At 42.2% G+C, this 23623-nt stretch overlaps 1 protein-coding gene across 7 annotated transcripts in view; it reads left to right on the top strand.

Moving 5' to 3' along the window:
* Positions 1-23623, top strand: part of FCHO1 (FCH and mu domain containing endocytic adaptor 1) — a 276363-nt gene that overhangs the window by 52607 nt on the left and 200133 nt on the right. For 5 of the 7 annotated variants that reach the window (XM_077475562.1, XM_077475564.1, XM_077475563.1 and 2 more), the window contains exon 3: positions 11674-11770. In XM_077475562.1, the coding sequence (XP_077331688.1) occupies positions 11744-11770 (27 nt within the window). In that variant the 5' untranslated portion in view covers positions 11674-11743. Of the gene's footprint in view, positions 1-6488; positions 6641-11673; positions 11771-23623 lie in introns of those variants that run through there. The other 2 variants (XM_077475559.1, XM_077475560.1) reach the window with 2 other exon arrangements.

Here is a 23623-nt window from a genome sequence, read left to right as displayed (position 1 = left end):
AAGCTACTGCCTGGCGGTGGAGGGAAAAGAGCCGAATAGTTCCTGGTCAGGTTTGGTGACCCAGGCTTTTTCCTTTTGGCAACATTGTACTGTATAGCTAGGACTAATAGCAGTTATTGTACTGTACTATAGCCTAGCAAGTGAACCCTTCCAAAAGAATGTCTGTCTTCCTCCCCCGAGAGGTAAAAGAAAAATACGGCCAGTCAGATGAAGCCGTCAAGGGTAGAACACTTCTGTCCCTGTGTATTTCATACAAACAGGTTTTTCTTCTACCATTTAAAAGATTATTGCTAAGATGTCTCTCCATAGTAGGACTAAACATAGCAGATTCCCATCTAGTCCTCTGGGCCCTTTTGTTGAGGTGCAGGAGGCTGGGAATCAGGTAAATCTTCCCAAATATTGGAAGATACTTATTTTTCCGCTTCAGAGGATCCTAACAGGGAGGGAGTAGCTGCACAAGTCAGGTGTTTGTCTACTCCCTTATTTAACCCTTTTTTTTGTATATCTGAATGATTCCTGAGGTTACAGACCTCATTCAGATATCGGCATTTTCAGCCCGTGATTCCCTGCACCATAAGAAGGATCATAGCGGCTGTTCCGCCGCTTGATCGTTCATTCTTATGGGCGGCGGGAGGGGATGTCGCCCCCCCCGCGCCGCCCTCCGGTGCTTCTACCCACTTACCGCTTCCATCGGTGAGTCAGACACAGGATCCGCCGGCCCCCGGATAATGATCATAGAGATTTTCGGTGGACCAGATGGTCGCCGGAGTCTCTATGATCGTTCGGAGGCTGTGTGCGACGTTATGACGTCACGCCTGGCCTCTGCATTCAAATAACGGCGCCACCTCGGCTGGGAAGCTGTGATAGTTTTTTTTTTTTTTTTTTTTTATTTATTTTTTTAGGCTTCCCAGCCTAGAGGTGAGATATGGGGTCTTATTGACCCCATATCTCACTCTAAATAGGTCCGATCATGCCATATTCCTATTACAAGGGATGTTTTACATTCCTTGTAATAGGAATAAAAGTAATCAAATTATTATTTTTATTTTTTAAGTGTCAAACTAAAAAAATAAAAGTAAAATTAACAATGAAAACATTTTTTTTTTAAAGCGCCCCTGTAAGTCCCGCCCACATATGAAAACGGTGTGCAAACCACACATGAGGTATCGCCGAGAACGTTAGTGCGAGAGCAATAATTCTCTGTAACGCAAAACATGTAACCAGTAAAAATGTTTAAAACGTCACCTATGGTATTTCAAAATCCCCAAAGTTTGGCGCCATTCCACGAGCGCGTGCAATTTTGAAGTGTGACATGTTGGGTATCTATTTACTCGGCGTATCTTCATCTTTCACATTATGCAAAAAAATTGGGCTACATTTTTTTTGTTTTTTAACCACTTCAGCCCCCGACCATTTTGCTGGTCAAAGACCAGACCACTTTTTGCGATTCGGCACTGCGTCGCTTTAACTGACAATTGCGCGGTCGTGCGATGTGGCTCCCAAACAAAATTGATGTCCTTTTTTTCCCACAAATAGGGCTTTCTTTTGGTAGTATTTGATCGCCCCTGCGGTTTTTTTTTTTTTGCGCTGTAAACAAAAATAGAGCGACAATTTTGAAAAAAATTCATTATTTTTTACTTTTTGTTATAATAAATATCCCCCAAAAATATATAAAAAAACATTTTTTCCCCTCAATTTAGGCCGATACGTATTCTTCTACATATTTTTGGTAAAAAAAATCGCAATAAGCGATTTGATTGGTTTGCGCAAAATGTTATAGTATTTACAAAATGGGGGATAGTTTTATGCCATTTTTATTATTTATTTTTTTGGCGGTGATCAGCGATTTTTATTGTGACTGCGACATTATGGCGGACACATCGGACATTTTTGACACATTTTTGGGACCATTGTCAATTATACAGCAATCGCTGCTATATAAATGCAGTGATTGCTGTGTAAATGACACTGGCAGTGAAGGGGTTAACCAGTGGGTGGCAGTGTAGGGGTTAAGTGTTCCTAGGGGTGTGTTGCTAACTGTGGGGGCTGGGCTTTAATTTAGTGAACACTGATCTCTGCTCGAATCACACGGAGCAGAGATCAGCGTCACTAGTTGCTAGGCAGAACAGGGAAATGCTGTTTACAATGTTCAGCCGCCCCGTGAGACGATCGCGGGTATGCCTGCAGCGTTCGAGTCCGCGGGGCCGGCGCGCTCGCAATGGCAGGGCGGCATTAAAGATTGGATGTACCTGTATGCCAATATGCCTGCCCATGCCATTCTGCCGACGTACATTAGCGTGCGCTGGTTGGAAACCGGATAAAGCATGAAACTGTTTGTTTTTTTTTTTCTGAAAAAAAGTCTTCGAAAAATTGCTGCGCAAATACCGTGCGAGATAAAAAGTTGCAACAACCACCATTGTATTCTCTAGGGTCTTTGCTAAAAAAAACATATGTAATGTTTGGGTGTTCTATGTAATTTTCTAGCAAAAAAATTATGAATTTTACATGTAGGAGAGAAATGTCAGAGTTGGCCTGGGCGCAAAGTGGTTAAGGTTGGATTTACCTTTTAAAGACAAGATGTCTTTGCAGTTCTGGCTGCAATTGGAGTAACTCAGTCCATTAACCCTTTAACGTCTGCTCCACTATTGTGGTAGAGCACATTTTGAGTCACGCCAATGCATTGACGTGACTCCAAGCGGTTAAGGAACAGGTGTGTGTGAGAAAGTTCTGCCTGATCAGCAGGCCCGGCAAGGGGCTGGTGTATTTGATGCACTTTAAAGAAAAAATGTGTTGCGCTATAAAGCAGAAGAGCAAGCAAACAGCAGCTGACACAATATTGCTGGACACAATACAGAGTATTGGTTTCAGTGTAGCGCTTAAATAAAAACCATAACAAAATACAAAGTTCATATATGTTATTTGTATAGTACAATCTTCAAAGGAAGAAAATTCATCTGTGTCAGTCCAAAGCATTGAGGAAAATAGACCATCACCAGCACCCAACACTGACTCTTACCATTAGTGCATTTTATCTATGCACATAAGGCACATTCCTGGATAATCCAATCCCCCGATCTCTTCCTTATCCTCAGCAATCCAATCCAAAGAATATCATCAAATGGCACGTGTATAGGTCTCCATAGGTATAACTCCACCACACTCCAACAGATATATTCTCAAATAATAGTTCAATGGCCACATGCAGGGATGAAGAAAATAATCTCATTGCGCAAATACCATAATAATCCAAAAAATCTTTATTCCATAAATCTAATAAAAATACACTCACATTTCATGTGAAATTTGCCAGCATAAAGGTAAGAAAGTAACCAGCACTTCCTACCACCAAAGTAGAAACCACTCCCGAACTCCTCCGCATGTCACTAGTCCCTCATACACCCAACACTATTGTGCATCTTCAGGGGCATGGCTATGACATGTGATTTAGGTCTTATATAGGGAATGCATTAAGAAATAATTACCTAAAGCAAGTGAAATTTTCCACATGGGGGAAACATCCTTCCACCTGGATCACAGTTATCGGGCTCCGCGTGCGCTCCATTGCCCGGAAGTGACGACGCGCGTCCGTGTACGCCGTGGGGGACCATTGGGCCCCGCGTGCATTCCATTGCCCGGAAGTGACGTCAACACACCTCCACACTGCCCTTCGGCTTAGCCACAGCACTACGAGTGTTCTGAAAGATTCTGGCACCTCCTTTAGCCAGGTTAAAGGCTCAAGGCATAGCGGTCCTAGCCTATTAGCAGATCTACTTTGACTAGATCATTCAGTCTCAGGTCTAAAACCAGAGTCTGATCTCAGCTGTAGATAGCTGAAATCTCTAGGTTGGATTCTCAGCCTAGGAAGATTCTCCTTAAAACCATCAAGGAGGTTACTTGGGGGCTGGTTATAGATACCATACAGAAAAGGATATTCTTTCCCCAGACGTGAATCGGTTCCATTGTAGGACTAATTCAACTTATCAGGAAAGGAAAATTCCTTAATTTTGACTGCAGGAAATTTTTAGGGGAAATGGTGGCCTCCTTCAAGGCTGTCCCTTACGCGCAGTTTTATTCAGACTGCTTCAAGACACTATCCTGTTGGTCTGGAATAAAGAGGATTCAGGCCTTGTTTGTTTCCATTACGCTTGGCTCCCAACATAGGTCAGAGCTTAAATTGGTGGTTGTTATCAAGCAGGATGTCAGATGGGGTACTCCGCACATAGACCCATTCGCGCCCAGATTCATTAATAAGGTCAACAACTTTGTCAAACAAGGGGTCTGCTAGCAGGCGGAACAGATGCATTAGTCTTCCCAGGGGATCAGTTCTCACTGATCTATGCATTTCGTCCAGCTCTGCTACTTCTGCGCCTTCGCCGCAGGATTAAGCAGGAACAGAAGGAGGTGATTCTGGTGGCCCCAGTGGGTCCCAGAAGATCGTAATTTATCAAGATCATAAAGAGGGCAGTTGAAGTCCTTTTGGACTCTGCCATTATAGCCAGACCTTCTTGCCCAGGGTCCGATATTTCATCCTACTTTACGGACAAGGAGTTTAACAGGTTTGACTGTTGAATCCCACTCTATAAAAGATTGTGGGTGATCTCCTTCGGTAGAGTCTACTTTGACTAATGCTAGGAAGCCGGCTTCCAGAATCACTATAGAATCTGGAAGGCATAGGTTTGCACCCCAGGAAGTATGTCAATAGGCAGGATTCCTGCATATGGGATCTGAAATGAAGCTGGCCTTGACTTTTATCAAGAGCCAGATCCAGGCCGTGTCTATGTCCTTTTCCTATGACCTCTTGCTTCCCACTCTTAGTCCTATTCAGGGGGTAACACTGTTTATTCCCCCTATCAAGGCGCACCTAAATCCCTAGGATTTAAAATTGGTCTTGTCGGCTTTGTTAAATCAGCCGTTTGAGCCTTACGAGAAATTCTCTTGGTTCTTTGACAAGAAAGATAATCTTTTGCTTGGCATCCCTTCTGCTAGAAGGGTATTGGAATGAACATCTCTGTCTTGTAAGAGCCATATTTCATCATGCATAAGGACGAGGTGGTTTGATATCCTCATCCTGAATTCTTACCAAAAGTGGTAACAGGTTTTCATTTAAACCAATATATTATTCTTCCTTTGTTCTCGCCAGAAGCCTTAATCTGGGAAAGAGAAAGCACTACAGTCTCTTGATGTAGTAGGAGGGATCAGAATCTATTTAAGGGCGACCGCTCAGGTTCGCAAAACACAGGTTTTGTTTGTACTGCCAGAGGGTCCAAGATATAGACAAGCAGTGTCAAGATCCACTATTTTCCAAAGGGGTTTGTCAAGTGATTGATCAAGCTTCAGCATAAAGAAGAAAATTCTTCCTTCTCATATTGAGAGCACATTCATCCAGGGTGATTAGTGTCTCTTGGGTGGTGCATCATCAGGCCTCTTTGACTCAGATCTGTAAGACCGCAACATTGGTCTTTGGTTCAGATGTTTATCCAATTTTTTTTTTTCAAATCGATATTAAAGGTCATGAGGATATTTCCTTTGGGCACAGCATACACTGCATCCTGCAGTATGAGTCCTCTGGCCTCCTGTTTCCTTGATTCTGTCTCCCCTCCTTCAGTTGCCATTGCTATGGGCCATCCCACATAGTTATTACTATGGCTCTGTGTCCCCTGATGTAAGAAAAGAAAATAGGATTTTTAAAACGGCTTACCTGTAAAATTCTTTTCTTTGCTGTACATCAGGGGACACAGAGGTCCCTCCCTTCTTCTTATACACTTTGATTGCTTGGCTACAAAACTGAGGACTCCCAGTAATGGGAGGGGTTATATGGGGGATGTTCACGCCTTAAGGGGCGTGCCAGTGTCCAGCACCTGATATGCCGCTATAACCCACAGTTATTACTATGGCTCTGTATCCCCTGATGGACATCATAGAAAAGGATTTTACAAGTAAGCGGTTTTAAAAATCCTATTTTTTGGAAGCCATTATTGGCCCGTTCATAGAACAGTTATCTGCATACAGGGCATTATTAGCAGGAGGGTACATACATACAGTATATTATAATGACATGTAATCAGCATTCTCTCCAATTGTTTCCTTAAAATTAGTCTGCTGCATCAGATGACTCTAGAAACATTTGGAGCTTTCATTTAGTCATCCATGTGCACATTGCAGTTCAATGTTGTCCTTAAATAACATATGTGAACGGTGTGTCTTTACTTTCTTTCCCCTGTGCTAGCAGTTCCCCATACTTGCCTAGCTTGTGTAAGTTTTTTTTTTTTTTTTTTTTTTTTTTTTTTTTATGGGTGATATCTTCCTCTGTTGTTGTAAAGAGATGCTTCAGTTACAGAGCTAATTTTTCATTTGAATTGGAAAATCCCTTTTAACCAAAATAATAATATGCGGGGGCTAAATATTCATGGTAGTTTCACTTCCCTTTAGTGAAATGTTAGTAGTGTTAGCAGAACTTTTTTTGTATTTTGTCACCTAACCCATTTCCTGTTCACTTGCTGCTGTTCTGCCCTGAAACATGCACCTGTCTGTGCTCTCTTGTGTAAGGTATGTGAAGATCTGTGCTTCCAGCAACCTGCACCCCACCATCACCTGGACATGTTTTGCTAGATTTCAGCATCTCTTGCTGACCTGACTCCAGGTTAGGTTTTGTTTTCCTGTCTTCTGTCTCCACTGACCTTATTCAGTGCCTGTGTGCTTCTTTCTGTTGCCATGCCTTTCTTTATTCACTTGGGTTTGTGCAGCGCCTGCTCCTGCTTTTTGTCTTTTCAGTTCTAAATTTAAACTCTGGCAAGGGAAAGGCACAAATACAGAAAGAATTAAGTAGACAAATTTGTATTAGTGTTGTGTCAAGTATTGTAAGTGCTGAACAAATATAGTACTGGCAGACATAAATAGATCTGGGCAAGTATGTTCCCCTCCCATATGTGTGCTGTTCCTTTTACTGCAGGATGTATTATTTTTCTTGCATTTTTTCTACATTAACATACATGTACCGTGATCCATGTTGTTGTTGTTGTTGTGTGGGTTTTTTTTTTTTTTTTTTAATAACTCTTGTTTAACTCGCATGACCACCAGTATCTTTCTTTGGCTTCTTTTAGGTTAGGTGGCTGGTCACTAATCGTCATCCTTCTGACTCTCACTTATTTACTGTCTATGGACACAGTGACAGATCAGAGGGCAGACAATGCTGCAAATTTGGAAGGGGTAGCCTAGTGTTGGCCCTTGACAGTAAAAAGGAGGTTAATGGCAGCACTGGCAGGATCAGCTGGTAAATACGTGTAAATGATGGCACTGTTAATAATGGCAGGCTTATGTTGTGTAATAAAAGCATACTCCTTATTTCACAAAACTTTGCAAATTGCCTGGAGTTGCATTTATTTTAATTTTTTTTCTTAATTAGTTTTATTATCAGAGTTGTCTACCTACTGTTTAGTACTGCTTGACCAAGTTTTTACACATTGTATTGCAAATTCTAGCGTTCACCTGGTTTAAACTGGCAGATTATACACGGTAAGGCCTCATTCACACTGGCAGTGTCAAACCATTTTTATATATTTATGGTACCGTTCCGGAATCTGATTAGAAACAATAAACCCACATTAAAGCAGGAACATATAAACCTTGTTGCCTGACCTACAGCCAGTGGTCTTTTTAGGTGCTAATGCTAGCCAGTTTGGAAAGATCTATTCTTTAGAGCAGTTTTGGTTATTTTTTGCACACCGTCTTACCGGTTTCCTGTGCTGCCCACCCCTTTTTTTCTCTTTTTATGTTTTTATTTATTTCTCTAATCTTCTACATTCAGTTTTGCTGAGAAATGTATCAAATGTGGCACAAGTGATTTATTTAAGACCGTTTTAGGATGCTCAAATAAAGGGGGTGTAATAGCCATAGACTTTAGCAGTTTTTTGTAGTGTCTCTTGTTTCCCCCCCCCCCCCCCTCCCAACAACTCTAATAGCATGTTTACAGTCTATGACCATCTCCTGTTTTATGTTTGCAGCCTCTGACAGTTTTCTGTACAGTAGGTGACCGCGATATTGTGTCAATATTGTGTCAAGCGTGGGGTCCCCCCCCAAAATCCATACCAGACCCCTATCTGAGCACACAGGCCGGCCAGGAAAGGGGGTGGGGACGAGCGAGCGCCCTCCTGAACCGTACCAGGCCACGTGCCCTCAAGCACCTTGTCCCCATGTTGATGAGGACAAGGGCCTCTTCCCGACAACCCTGGCCGTTGGTTGTCGGGGTCTGCGGGCGGGGGGCTTATCGGAATCTGGGAGCCCCCTTTAAAAAGGGGGCCCCGGATCCTGGCCCCCACCCTATGTGAATGAGTATGGGGTACAATGTACCCCTACCCATTCACCTGTGAAAAAAATGTACAAAAAACACACAACACACAAGGGTTAAAATAGTTTATTGCACATCTCCGGGGGTCTTCCGTCTTCGGGGTCTTCTCGCCGGACTCCTCCGCTATCTTCGGCTAGCTCTTTTGCTAGCGGAGGAGCCTGGCTTTCTTCTTCATCGCCGCCGCCCTCTTCTTCCGACTTCGGCAGTCTTGTCCCCCTCTTTGGTTCTTCTTGCCGGGCTACCGATTCTTCTTCCAGCTCTTTTACTAGCGGTGGCCCGGTCTTCTGTCGCCGCCGCCTTCCGTTCTTTTTCTTCTTCTGGAGCTGTTGACTCGACGCTCTCTCCGGCCGCAATGCCAGGGACGCGGTGCGCGGCGACTTATATAGGGACAAGGGGCGGGGTCACCGGTTGATGTCACATGGTGACCCTGCCCCCTTACGATGTCACAGTCCCGGAGGATGCTGGGACTGTGACATCGTAAGGGGGTGGGGTCACCATGTGAAATCAACCGGTGACCCCGCCCCTTGTTCCTATATAAGTCGCCACGCACAGCGTCCCTGGCATTGCGGCCGGAGAGAGCGTCGAGTCAACATCTCCAGAAGAAGAAGAACGGAAGGCAGCGGCGACAGAAGACCGGGCCACTGCTAGTAAAAGAGCTGGAAGAAGAAGCGGTAGCCCGGCAAGAAGAACCGAAGAGGGGGACAAGACCCCCGAAGTCGGAAGAAGAGGGCGGCGGCGACGAAGAAGAAAGCCAGGCTCCTCCGCTAGCAGAAGATAGCGGAGGAGTCCGGCGAGAAGACCCCCGAAGACGGAAGACCCCCGGAGCTGTGCAATAAACTATTTTAACCCTTGTGTGTTGTTTTTTGTACATTTTTTTCACAGGTGAATGGGTAGGGGTACATTGTACCCCATACTCATTCAGATAGGGTGGGGAGCTGGGATCTGGGGCCCCCTTATTAAAGCCCCCCGCCCGCAGACCCCGACAACCAACGGCCAGGGTTGTCGGGAAGAGGCCCTTGTCCTCATCAACATGGGGACAAAGTGCTTTAGGGTGGGGGGGCTCGGGGGGGGGGGGGGCGCTCGCTCGTCCCCACCTCCTTTCCTGGCCGGCCGGGCTGCGTGCTCGGTTAGGGGTCTGGTATGGATTTTGGGGGGTCCCCACACCGTTTTTTTAAGCGAAGGGGATTCCCCTTAAAATCCCTACCGGACCTAAGGGCCTGGTATGCCCCCGAGAAGGCATGCGGGCTTCATGAGTGAGGCGACATTATCGTCTCGCTCTGGCTGCTATAGGAAAATGACATTTTCCTATTGCAGCCAGCGCAACGGTATCACGCTGGTTAGAGGAGCCTGTCGCTGGGAACCAGCTCGATACTGTCGCGCTGGAAACACAATATCCGCGGCACCTACTGTAGCATTACATTTACTTAATATTAGAGCTGCACAATTCTGGGCAAAATGAGAATCACAATTTTTTTGCTTAGAATAAAGATCACGATTCTTGCGACATAAAATCTTTCACATTACACACAAAAAAAAGCGAACTTTTTTCTCTTTTTTTTTTTTTCTTTTTTTTTATTAATTAAAGTAATTTTTTCCAAAAAAATTGCATATGAAAGACCGCTGCACAAATACAGTGTGACATAAAATATTACAACAACCACCATTTTATTCTCTAGGGTGTCTACTAAATAAATACAAATGTCAGAAAAAGGTTTAGTGTTTAACCACTTCCCACCCGGCCAATGCATATATACGGCCGGGTGGGAGCCGTCTACTCCTGATGGGACGTTCAGGAACGTCATTCAGGAGTAGCGGGATCGCGTGCCCGCGCAGCGGCGCGATCCCGATGTGCTCGTGTCACCCGGACACGGCACATCTCAGATCGGCAGGAGGGCTCTGTGATTTGCCCTCCTGATCACATGACGGCCGTGTCCAATCACGGCCGTCATGTGATGTAAACAAACAGCCGGTTGCTAGGCAATCGGCTCTCCTCTCCTCACACGGAAGTCACCGCTGAGGAGAGGAGAGCAGAACGCTGCAGCCGGCTGATGATCAGTGAGTATGGGCTGCTTTTTACAGCTTTTTACTCACTGATCATCAGTGTAGTGTAAACACACAACACACCACACAGTACAAACACAGTCCCCACATATGTCCCCAAAACACACATGTCCCCAAAACATACATGTCCCCAAATAATAAAAACACATGTCCCTAATAATAATAAAAACATGTCCCCCACATATGTCCCACTAAAATCACATGTCCCAATGATTATCTGCACACATATGTACGTGATCACCTGCACACATATGTACATGATCATTTGCGTACATATGTCCGTGATCACACAAACCAATTATTATACACTTAACGGAATTTTTTTTACCAAAAACATGTAGCAGAATACATTTTGGCTTAAATTTATGACAAAATTTGATTTTATTGGATTTCTTTTCAAATAGAAAAAAGAAAATATTGTTTTTTTTCCAAATTTCCGCTTTTTTTGCGCTTATATCGCAAAAAAAAAAAAACGGAGTCGTGAATAAATAACACCAAAATAAAGCTCTATTTGTGCGAACAAAATGATAACAATTTCATTTGGGTACAGTGTAGCATGACCGCGCAATTGTCACTGAAAGCGCTAGAGCGCTAAAAGCTGAAAATTGGGCTGGGAAGGAAGGGGGTGAAAGTGCCCTGTATTGTAGTGGTTAAGTAGTTAAACTTTTTTGAATTGCACAAAGTCTATTCCATTGACAAATTATTACAATGTTTATACTTAAGTTCAACTGATAAAGAATGTTTTGATTCTTGGCAGACTGACAGTTTTTCTCTTCCTTTCTTTTTGAGGGCTGTGTTTCAGAAGAGCAGAGAGAATTCTTTGCATAGAAAAAATTGTGAAACACTTTAGTAAAGATCACGATAACGATTCTTGACGATTAATTGGGCAGCTCTACTTAATGTAATGCTCCGCCCTTTGGCAATGTCAGGGGCTACACTTAAGGCCCTGTATATCAAGTAAATTGACCACCGCTGATATGAATGCAGGAAAAAGTCAACTGGGACACTTAAAAGTTGTTTATCTTACTAGGTATCTCTTCCTGTGTTTAGCAAAACTAAACGCAGGAGTGATAGTGTGTATGAGGCCTAAACTACTGTCTTCCTTTATACTTTCAGGACTGTTTGTTATAGCGTTTAATTGATATCTATTTGTGCTTTTCTGAAATGATGTTCTCATTTTTCCTCTCTTCCTGTCTCCCCCTCCTTTCTCTAGTATATGAATACCCATACAGTTCTGTTGTCACTAGTTAACTCTGTTGTCCTTTTAGTGCTGTGACTGCTGACTGACCTGCTGTCATCACTGAATCTCCTTGTTTACCTCAGTCACTAGGATACAAGATGTCGTATTTTGGGGACCATTTTTGGGTAAGAATAGATGCATCTTTACATTATGGACACTCATCCATTCTTTACTCCACCTTTCCTCAAAAGTATTATCTTCACGTATCTTTTTGCTTTTTACTATACTATATTTTACTTTATGTACATTGTTTTTATATGCTTCAGCTGTTATTCCTTTTCTTTCAGGTTTTATCAGGTAGCTATAAATGTAGTAATATTCCTAATATTCTATAGGCAGTAGTATCTAAAGCATGTGCACATCTGTTAACCTATTTTAAAAAACATAGTATGTTTTTAGCGTTGGGAATGGTTTTAAAATAAAGAAATTACTTTTACAATGTGGCAAAAAATGATACTATAGTGGATTTGCAAAGGAGCTTCCTAATTTGTGATATGTTCTTTAAGGTTAGTGGAGGAGCACATATTTTGGAGATGTACCAATTAGGTAAATCATTTCTGAAGTTACTGTTTTTTAGGTATTTATTTTTTTAATTAATCCCCTGTAAGTATTTTTTCTTTTTGTATTTTAAGCAGTTTACATACAAATATCAATATGTATTCTCTCCCACACGCTTACTCAGGGATGTATGTCTGTTATTTATATACAACCCTCAAACGCCTTAGCAATCTCTTCTTTTCAAGTGTTGAAACTGGTGGGGGTGAGCCAATGCGAGGGAGGAGGCAGCAAGCTGTTTATTTTTTCTATTAAACGTTTCAGTAATCGTGGTGTTTATAGCATATCGGTAATGTAAAAATGTTTAATACTTACATTTTATCATTTGTCTGGGGGAAGGGATGATATATTTCTAAAGATATAGGGAACCATGTAACTTTAAGGGAGGGGGGTAAAATAATAGAATACAGTATAGTTTTCTGAGGGACCCGATAGGTTCCCTTTCAGAAAAGCTTTGATCCTTTTTGTGAAATATTTCTCACAAATCTTAAACTGTTTGCAACTTTCATTCAGTAAAGGTCTCTAGTTTTTTCAGGGATAAAGGAGATGGAAATGAATTTACCCTACATTTCATGAAATCTGGGGAGGCCATGGAAGTTCTATGACTTCATTATGGTTGTAATGAAACAAATTGCAAATTTTTTGTTTTGCAGTGCTGTCAGGATTAGAAATGTGTTCACCTTGTCCTCTAGAATAGCCTCCTAGTCCTTGACTATTCTGTGATCACGCAAAGCAGCCATTAGACCCAATTACTGAGCACATGAATGTTTGCAGGCACTTTAAATGTCTAGTGTAAAATTCCTGGCGTTTTTCTGCGACCAGGAACCACAGCGGGTCCAGACAGCCCGCCATACAAGTTGATGGCTGTAGTCAAGTAAACCCTGATGAATCTGTTAGTACAGCCTCTATCAAAAACTGCACGGAGAACCAAAGAGGAAAACCTGTGGGGGGGATGCAGGGAAATAAGTGGGCACCCAAAGGACATATCATGCAGCACCCCCCCACCTCATGTCACATGTCCCAGAAGACTATGGGGATCATTTGCAAAGCACAGCGCAACTAGCACATGTGCAGAGGGCAGCTGGCCATGAAGCCGAATGTTGCACAGTCGGCTGCCCACAGTTAGGATGTCAGTGTTGGGAACCCAGGGGCTAGTGAGAAACGCATTTCTACAACATTAATTCCAGAGGCTGTAAATGGTTTCTAACATGCACAGCACTTATTTATTTCTTTGGGAAACCAATCATGAACTGCTGGGGAAGACACCCCCTGCATAAGTTTGCACTGTCCATCTTCCAGTCCATTTTGATTCCAGACAACCACCAAGGAAATCAAAATGCACATCTTGAGGCATCCCTTTTACCTGGCCAAGTAACATGCTTACTTTTACCAGAATCCCAAACAGCAGCACATACTTGCCTTGCCTTTTGCTCCTGTGCTATTCTTTTTTTAGCTGCAGAGGGCAAAGACAGATACCCAGTTCATCTGGGCATGGGAAAGCATGTGGCTCACACCCTTTTCTCCCACATGGCAGCACTTTTGTATGGCAATTTATTTTATAAAACCCAAGTTAACAAATCTATTATCTTGTAGCCACTGGTACTTACATTAGTGCATGCTTGTTAAAGCTGGTCTTCATGCTTCATTTAACTTTTAAGTAGTTCATTTGGACCAAGCTAGTCTAAAGAAACTATTTACTTTACTAATCATTGCAGTGCCTGTGAGCACTGTATAGGCTGTATGAAGCCTCAGCTACATACAGTATACAATGCTGTGCTTTGGCAATGGGACAAGAACTTCTCATCCATCTCCGAAGAACAAAACCAAGTCTGGCTGAGCTATGCTCAGCCTTTCACAGGGAGCTTTGTGTTCTATGAATGATTACAAAGCTTCCTCCTATTGGCTGAGGCAGAGTTCATGACATCATCAACCCACCTCTCTGCCCTAGCCAGTGGAAAGAAATGTATTTCTTCATAGATTACAAAGTTCACTGTGAAAGGCGGAGTGCCACTCGGAGCCCCATTCAATTTTGTTCCAGGAGTGGGTCTTAAGTTCTCATCTCTCTGTCAGAAGACAATGCAGTAAACTGTACATAACTGATTCTACATGCAATCCATACAGGTAATTTGAACCAGCTTACAAACTATTTAAAGTTAAATAAAACCTGGAGATCTGCTGTAAGGTTGCTGCTGTGTTGTGTTCTTTCAAAAGCTGACTTTTTCCTTTTTGTGATGGCTAAATTCACTAGCAGGGTCCCCATGGAGGCCTATCATAGCCACCTCAACATGTGCGCTCCCCCACCTGGGACTACAGATAAACGTCAAGCTCCTCTGTATGCTGACACGCACAGGTAGCTAAGTGTGGCTGTTGTAGAAAGACATGTGATATGTGTACACACCTTTTGGAACATGTAGTCCCGGTGGCGAGGATCAAGGAAAGAGTGGCCATTCCTCAAAGTTGGGAGAAATGCTACACCCAAAAGATGAAGCTAGGTAAATCTGAGTAAGCTAAATCGTACGTTCAGGCTTGAGTCACACTTGTGCGAATTGGATGTGGGTTTCCCCGTATCCAATTTGCACGACAGGAGATTGTAACCGTCTCTCAATGGAGCCGGTTGACACATCTCCATGGCGGCTCCGGAGTGAGTTGCACAGGGGTCTTGTTTCTTTGGCTCCCTTTCAGGTCCAAATTTGGGCCTGAAATGGAGAACAGGGACTCACCGGGCCCCTGCTGTCAGCCATATCGGTATTAATGTGAACCCAGCCTTAAGGGTTGCTTGCAAATGAATGATTTTACTTATATTATTGTATGTAATGCATTTAAATATAGGGGTGTTTTTTAAAACAATGGTCTAATACTACTTTAATACTTTTATCATTGTCTTTTTTTTTATTTTTTTATTTGGGTAGAGCAAATACAATTAGTTTCACCTAGCCAAGGGGTGAGGTACATTTTTAATTATACAATCCAATTTTTGCCAATGACCGTTTTTATCAACTCTTATTTGAAGCATGCTAAAGGCCATCCATGTAAATATCTGAGAGAGGCAATGTGATCAATTTACCTTAATAGTGGAACTGGTGTGTGGATCCTCGCTTTCTCTCCTTGTAATCTTTTATACCTCTAGAAAATGTTTCAAGATTCTTTACTTTTTTCATTAGATATGACACTGGACATCAGGCATTTGGGTATCTGTGCAACAATAGCCATAGCTGCCCTAATGCCTAGTACACACAATCAGAAGATTGTTTACCAGAAATCGGTTTTCAAAGCTAATCTGATCGTTGAAACACAGCTTTTCAAGAACCGATCACAACAGGTCATCCAACAATATCCAAAGGGACAAGCGTGAACTTTTTTCTCATACGATACCAGATCATATGATTTTCATTTAATCAGTACAGTATTAGTCTGTAAAAAAAAAAATAAAAAAATAAAAAGGAAGAGCAAGACTTCGCATTCTCTGAAACTAAAGGATACATTACAATACAATACATTACAACACATGACATCACTTCCCAAGTTGTATTCTGTCGTATGAGAATATTCGTAACTTTAGTAACCTTTTCATTTTCGGTATGAGACTAGTATGCAACAAAAATGGATGCCCAGTTGTCCGATAATCTCATTGTGTACACGAGACATAAGGCTGTAGGTCTTATTGCAATTGTACTTTGTAGGTGGCTTCAGGTTCCATATTTTGTATAAATAGTCAGAGTCCTTTTAAGCTTACATGCTGGCATTTTTTTTTTTTTTCTTATGGAATACATTTATAGTTATATTCACTTTTTTTTTTTTTTTTTTTTTTATACAGAGTTGTCGGTATATGTAATGGAATTTGATGGGGCAAAATACAGTGGATATAAAAGGTCCACAAGCCCCTGTAAAAATGGCAGTTTTTTTGGATGTAAAGAAATCAGACCAAGATAATTATTTTTTTTTTTTTGCGGGGTGACCTGTGCACAGGAGATGCCCTCGCAATCTGACAAATTTAGAGCACTTTTACAAGGAAGAGCGTGGGCAAAGATTTCCAAGGCAAGATGTGCCATGCTGATCGACCCCCCTACCCCAAAAGACTGAGGGCCGAGTCACACCAGAGAAACACAGCCTGGATATGTTCCTGCATGCACGTTTTTCATGCGTTTTGGTTGTGTTTCCTGTTTTCATTGTTTGTTTTTTTTCTGTATTGTTTTGGTGCATTTTTCCACCTTCCAGTACAGTTCTGTGCAGAACAAAATGCAGCGTGTTCTGCTTTTTTTTCTCTGCGCTGGAACTGACTGCACTGGTGTAAACTAGCCCATTCTTTCTGTCCATGCTAGGCCAAACTAGGCTATTGGACTACATCTGATGTGAATCAGCTTTGGATGCTGTCATATAAAACCAAATGGTGCTTCAACAAGGTATTCATTTTAAGGGTGTGCATTTTTATGCAACCCCATTATTCGCTTGCCAACCAGCGACTTTCTTGGGCTCTCCTGCCCCGTCAACTGATCGGAGAGCTGAGCAAAGCCCGGAACAGCTTTTGATCGGCTCTTGGCTATGGTAATCCTGAAGACCTGACATCACTTCCAGTTTATCCGGTTGTCAAAGACGCCATTTCAAAAAAAATCAAAAGCACCAGAAAACTGCGATCTTGGGGAGATCAAATGCTTTTCAGGGGAGAGGAGGAATTTGGAGTCTTATTAGACCCCATATCTCTCCATAAAGACTACCTGTCACATGCCTATTGTTGTCACAAGTAGGTTTACAAAAATTAAAGCAACAGTGTAAAAACAAAAAAAACAAAAAAATGAAAGTGCCCCCGCCCCCCCCCCCCCCCCCATATTTTTACGCAAGGACTGTCGCTCACACAAATGGCAATTGTCCCATATGTTTGAAGTATCAGCGTGAACGTTAGATCATGGGCAGTAATTCTAGCACTAGACTTCCTCGGTACATCTAAAGTGGTAACCTGTAAAGACTTTTAACCACTTGCCAACTGGGCCAATTCTGACACTTTTCTCCTACATGTAAAAATCGACTTTTTTTTTTTTTACTAGAAAATTACTTAGAACCCCCAACTATTATATTTTTTAGCATTGGCCTAAAAAAAAAAAAAAAAAAAAAACTTTATTGCACACAATATTATTATGCACGCAGAGTAAATGGATACCTACGATAACATTTCACTCTTTAAAATTGCAGCAAACTACAGTAGTTAAAATTCTCCATAGGCGACACTGTAAATGTCTTTACAGCTTATCAGTTTAGAGATATACACAGAAGGTCTAGTGCTAGAATTATTGCTCTTGCTACGTGACAATACCTCAGGTGTGGTCCGATCACAGTTTGCGTGTGGGAGTAATGTACGTGTTGCTTTAAATTTTTTTTTGGGATTATCCAAACTGTTATATATATTTATTTATTTTGTATTAACTTTATTCCTATCACAAGGGATAAACAACATCCCTTGTGGCAGCATGGGCGCATGACAGGTGCTCTTTTGGTGGAAAGATCTGGAGTCTATTCAACTCCACATCTATCCTCTGGCCCCCAAGGCAGCCAATCATACAGAGATTGGTCTGCTCGGCTGCTTCCCTAGCAAGTAAAGGCCAGGTAAACAGGCGGAACCGAAAGTGACAACATACTTGTTGCTTGCGGAGTCACAGGGAGGAACAACGTCAGCCATCACCGACTGGTCACATTGCACTTGGGCTCTGCGATCAGATGGCAGAGTCCAGGAAAGGCGATCGCTTCTGCGGGAGGGGGAGGGGCCCCCTTCCGCCATCCGTAGAAGTGATCGAGTGGCTGTTTAGCCACTCCATTTACTTCTGCACTACAGGGAATTGTCGGATGAAAATGATAATCTTGGTATAACCACTGCAAACCAAGACTGTCCATGGACCTCCTACAGGTTGGCAAGTGGTTAAATCGTCGCGCGTGGATAGTTTGTCGCCATTGCACAGGTGTATACCATTTTAAAGCAGAGTTCCACCCAAAAGTGGAACTTCTACTTTAAGCACTCCTTACCCTTTTACGTGTCACATTTTTCATGTTGTCTTTTTTTTTTTTTTTTTTTGGAGGGGACAGGTACCTGTCAAAACTAGCCTAGGCGGCTCGAGCGAGAGCAGAGGTTCTTCTTCCCCCTCTCTCCCTGCAATTTAAACAATGAGAAAGGTCTAGTGTCACCAGTGACACACCTCCACCCCTATTATAACATATATACAAAAAGGATCGCCCTGGGACTTTATATAAAGTGAGCACAGTTAGCCACTGAGTAACAAAAGTAGATACAGTGAAATTATTTATTGAAAAATCAATATACATACATGAATCATAAGAGTATTAGCTCAGCCAATAAGTTGTACATGTTAAAATGGTATATATGCATATACAGGCATCAAAGAGACCTGACATGTTTTGCAAGACCAATTGCTCGCTCTTCAGGGGACGATGCGGATAGTTTGTATCTAGAATAGACAAAAAAATGTATCACAGTGGTGAATATCAAGATCTGCAATCTTCTGCGACACGTCACAGGTCCCAGAAGATTGGCCGGCCATTGAAGAGGTGCAGCGCAATTTACGCATTCGCAGTCCGCACCTAGCTGTGAAGCCACAAGCTTGTGGCAGCCAGGTGCCCACACTCGCAATGCCGGCGCCAGAGAGCGAGCTGTGGGTTCAGGCGGCCGCATCGCTGGACCGTGGGACAGGCGAGTGTGTATTTATTAAAAGTCAGCAGCTAAACTTTTTGTAGCTGCTGACTTTTAGGCTCGGTTCACACTGCATGCCGATGCTGCACACAGTAGGGATCCTGTGCATCCTGGTTCAGTTTCAGGTCCGATTTCAGCCTTTAATTTTGGGCTGAATTGGGACCTAAAACAGACCAAAAGACACACAGGGCTCCTGTGTAAATTCGCATCTAAAGCTATGTGAACTGGCTCCATAGATCTCCTTCTATTGCGAATTGGATGCGGAGATTCGGAATCCAATTCCCAATAGTGTGAACCCGGCCTTAATCAACTCAAAAACGTCTGGAACACCACTTTAGAGCATTAAATGTTTGGTATCTTATATATTACAAAAATTGGGTTATATATTGTATTTTTAATTTTATTGCAAAAAAAAAAAAGTATATTTTCTCTCAAAAATTGCATTTGAAAAACCTCTGCACAAATGCAGTGCTAAATAAAATTTAAAAAAAATTGTTGACGTAAAAACTTATGGTTTAGGGCCTCTGCTTAAAAAAAAAAATATATATATATATATGTTTGTGGGTTCTAAGTAATTTTCTAGCAAAAAATACAGATTTTTGCATGTAAACAAAGTGCCAGAAAATGTCTGTTCAGGAAGTGGTTATTTTAAAGCAGCGCTCCACCCAAAAGTGGAACCTCCGCTTACCTGCTTCCTTTCCCCCTGCGGGGCCATATTGGGCACCTTTCGGGGGGGGGGATGGGGAACGGGTACCTGTTTTTTTTCTGGGAGACAATGCAGCGGAGTCGCAGTTCGACTTTTTTTCCCCCAGGCGGAACACCGCTTTAAGTCATTCCCCTTTAGGCCCCTTTCACACGACTTGTCCTGTGACTTTGGTCTGCAAAGTTGCATGACAAGTCGTACCCCATGATTTCCACCGAGTACCATTCATATCTGTGCGACTTCAAAGTAGTCCCTGTACTACTTTGGTCTGACTTTGATTACACAGGCATTCCCTGAAATCATATCAAAATCTCATCCAAATTGTAAAATTGTCATGGCAGTGTGAAAGGGGGCTCAAATATTTCAGATGGGTTTTTATTTGATTTGCACAGACTTTGGGTCATTTTTAAATTTGAAAAAAATTCCAAAGTGATTTATCTTGGTCTGATTTTTTATTTTTATTTTTTATTATCATTATTTGTTCCCTCTCAAAAAAAACTGGCATTTTCACAGGGGAGTTGTAAACCTTTTATATCCACTGTAGCTGATCATGTGAATCACATTCTGATTGTATGATCTCGAAGCTATAAATTATTAATCTTATAAACAAGAGTGGTCAGAAAGATCTCCTCCAGTCTTTTTTTTACTGTATAAGCTAACCTTTCTATGCATGAACAAATAGAGCTTTGTGCAGGTTAAAGACTGATTCTGATGGTCATGTATATTTTTTCACATTCTCCAACTATACAACAACCGTGCAACAGTATATGACTTTTGTGAATACCTTTTTGATTAAGGGAGCAGCCCCAGCATCTCTGTATTGGGTGTATCAGCCAAGTCTTTCTTCGCTTTCTCTTTTAAGAGAAGTATGTTTGTTTTTTTTCTTTGGATATTCATAGTTATCTAGGTGGATGCAGGCATCAAAACGATGCTGCAGCTGTCCCCTGGCGTCTCTACACTGAGAACCGAGCGATGGTTTGGTTCTCACCTCCCTGAGTGGAGAGCTGCTGCCTGTCAGTCAGCATCACTCCAGCACTGCTCCTCCATGCTTATTGGATCACTGTGCTGTGGACGGGCAGGGATCGGCTTGCTGAGACTGCCATCAGTCCAGGCAGATGGCGGATCCAGACTTCCCAAGTTGGGATGACGCGGTGCCTCAACTGATTGCAGTGACATCAGTGGAGAGTGGACTCCAGACTGCTCTGCGCTGAAAACGGGTCACAGGAATGCAAAACAAATTGCACTCCTTTGACCCTTAGTAGAAGCCCAGCCTAAAAAGCTCAGGCTGGACTTCTCCTTTTTAAAGCTTAGCTCCAGGAAACATGAAAGTTCTTTGTACAGAGGAACTTCTAGTGGGAGAGAAAAAAGTAGCACAAGGAACCAGTCAATCAATTTGCTGAGAAGGAAAATACTGATGGAGAGCAGTCACAGATGAGCTCATCACTGTGCTGCTTCTCCTTTACTGTCTATTTGCAGGCTGGTGCAGGTCCATGACAGCTTGGGCTAAGGCCTGATTCACATTTGTGCAAGTTGCAGTTTGCATATTTGCAGGTGCATTTTTCATCTTTTTTAATACACCATTGAAGTCTATGGAACCAAAAACCAGAAAAAAAACCCTGGCCCTTTCCATAAAATGCACAGCGGGTGAACTACATCCATAGGAAACCATGTTAAATAGACTATAGTGTGTCTGTGCGAAATGGAAAATGCACAAAAAAATGCATAGTTGTGAATGAAGCCTTAGAGGAAATGGGATGATTGATGCTGGCCATAATTCAGTGCAGGAGATGGAAACCATCTAGATGTGGAAAGAGGTGTTACCAAAAGCTGCTATTCCTTTTTTACGTTATGAGCTTGGGGTTATTTTTTTATTTTAATGCTTTAAAGATCATAAATAAAGATCAGTCATAAAAGAAATGCAAAAGCTGCCATTGTTGACCTCTCCATATTAGCTGCCTGGCTGTTATGCAACCCTACTTCTTCAATAATATGAAACCCTAACCCAGAACAGGTATGCAGATACAGAATTCTGACTTTTCAACTCTCCATACTTGCATAAAACCGTTGGTGTACATTCACCTTTTCAGAAAAAATTAAAAGGTGAATGAATAATCCTACAAATTACCCTATAACCCCCCCAGTCCCTGCCATACCTACCTCCAAGGATGATGAGTTGTTGGTGCCCATGTAGCCAAAGTAGAGGTCTGGTTTGCTTTTCTCCCCCTCTTTCTGCAGTGCTTCCGGGACAGATCAAAGCCATTATCTGGCACTGACCAATCAGAGTTGCTTTGATCCATCCTGGAAGCCCTGCCCAAAGGAGGGGAGATGGTATTTCAAATCCCTGGATGCTGAGAGCTCATCACTGATGGAGGCAAGTACAGCAGGGACCGGTGGGGGGAAGGGGAAATAGAGAGTGTACAGTGTTCATCTTTTTCTTTTTCTTTTTTTATTCTGAAAAGGTGAACTAACCCTTTAAAGCCAGAAGGTCAGCATAAGGGACAAGGCACAAATGTATCTGCATTTTAGGAAGGAGGTCACAATTGGAATTCCTCATATTCCCCTCGACAGGTTTAATTTAAAATGTAACTTTACATTTAGATCTGCTGTAACTAATTTACCACCATTGACCAAAAAAGGATGAATTCAGTGTCACGCGTTCGGATCACTGGGTTATTCCTTTGTTTTATTTTGCTTGTTTAGCTAGACTACAATGTGGTGTGTACACTGCAGTTTCCAGGATGCTATGGAATTTACTGCACTTTTGCATTGTATTAAAGACACACGTATGTAATGGAAAATGGTTAACTTAATATTGTACAAGTATACACTTTTCACAGTATTGCTAGAGCACCATTCTTAATGTGTGTGCAATGTCCTTTCAGTGCAAGTTCTTTGACGCTATTCACTTATCATTGCTTCCATTCTTTTACATAAAATGCCAGACCATTGCTAATTTGATTTCCTACTTCCTGTGTATCCAGATGTCTCCGGAACTTAATGATATCAATGCACAGAACTTATTTCCAGAACCCTCCTACACCAATCTCCATACTTCAGCTGTTTGCTGCAGACTTAACCCTTGTGCATCACATAATAGTCACTTGTTCCACCTAGTTTAATTTGGTCTCAAATTTGCATTATTTTGGTTTGGCGTTACTGTAAAGCTCTGCTGGCTTAGGAGGCAAAGGAATTTAACAATTAAATTAATTGTAATTTTACTATTTTCTTGATTTTGGTGATTTGCTACTTACAGTTGATGGCTTCATTTATTATCAGCAAACTTCTGTTTATTTTGACCTGGGGCAGCCCATTGGCGGTGTACATGTGTGCATTTTCATCTTGATAAGTACACAAGAGTATCTACTGTATATTGTACATGACACGAGTATTTAATAAACATTTGTATTTGAAAAAAAATACTTTTTATAGATTTTTTTTTTTTCCTGCATAAATTTTGTAACTTTTCTCAGCCAATGTAAATGTGCATGAAAAAATATATTATAAAACCAAGCTATCTTTTGTATAAGAAAGTGTCTACTGGGTTTGAGAGCCCCTTCAAACCACATACGGTGGACTGCGTTGCTCAGTGAGGGCCCAGTGCAAAAACAATCCAACATCCATTGCATAAAGTGGTTGTAAAGTCAGGTTTGTTATCTTATTGCATTCTTTGCATTAAGATTAAAAAAATCTTCTGTGTGCAGCAGCCACCCCAGCACCTCCTAATACAGGAGTAGGCAACCTCGGGCCCTCCAGCTGTTTTGAAACTACAAGTCCCATGAGACATTGCAAGGCTCTTAACAGTCACATGCATGACTCCTGAAGGCAGAGGCATGATGGGATTTGTAGTTTCACCACAGCTGGAGGGCCGAGGTTGCCTACCCCTGCCCTAATACTTACCTGAGCCCATCTTGATCCAGCAATGTTGCAGGAGTGTCTCAGCTGCCCGGGACTCTACCCCTTAATTGGCTGAGATGGCAGCATGGTGCCATTGGCTCCCATTGCTGTCAATCAAGAGAGAAGGGGCAGGGC

This window comes from Lithobates pipiens, unplaced genomic scaffold (genome assembly GCF_037356315.1).
Source record: "Lithobates pipiens isolate NorthernLeopardFrog02 unplaced genomic scaffold, aLitPip1_a1.2 Scaffold_13, whole genome shotgun sequence".
In the NCBI taxonomy this organism is placed as follows: domain Eukaryota; kingdom Metazoa; phylum Chordata; class Amphibia; order Anura; family Ranidae; genus Lithobates; species Lithobates pipiens.
This window is presented reverse-complemented; position numbering and strand designations above follow the sequence as displayed.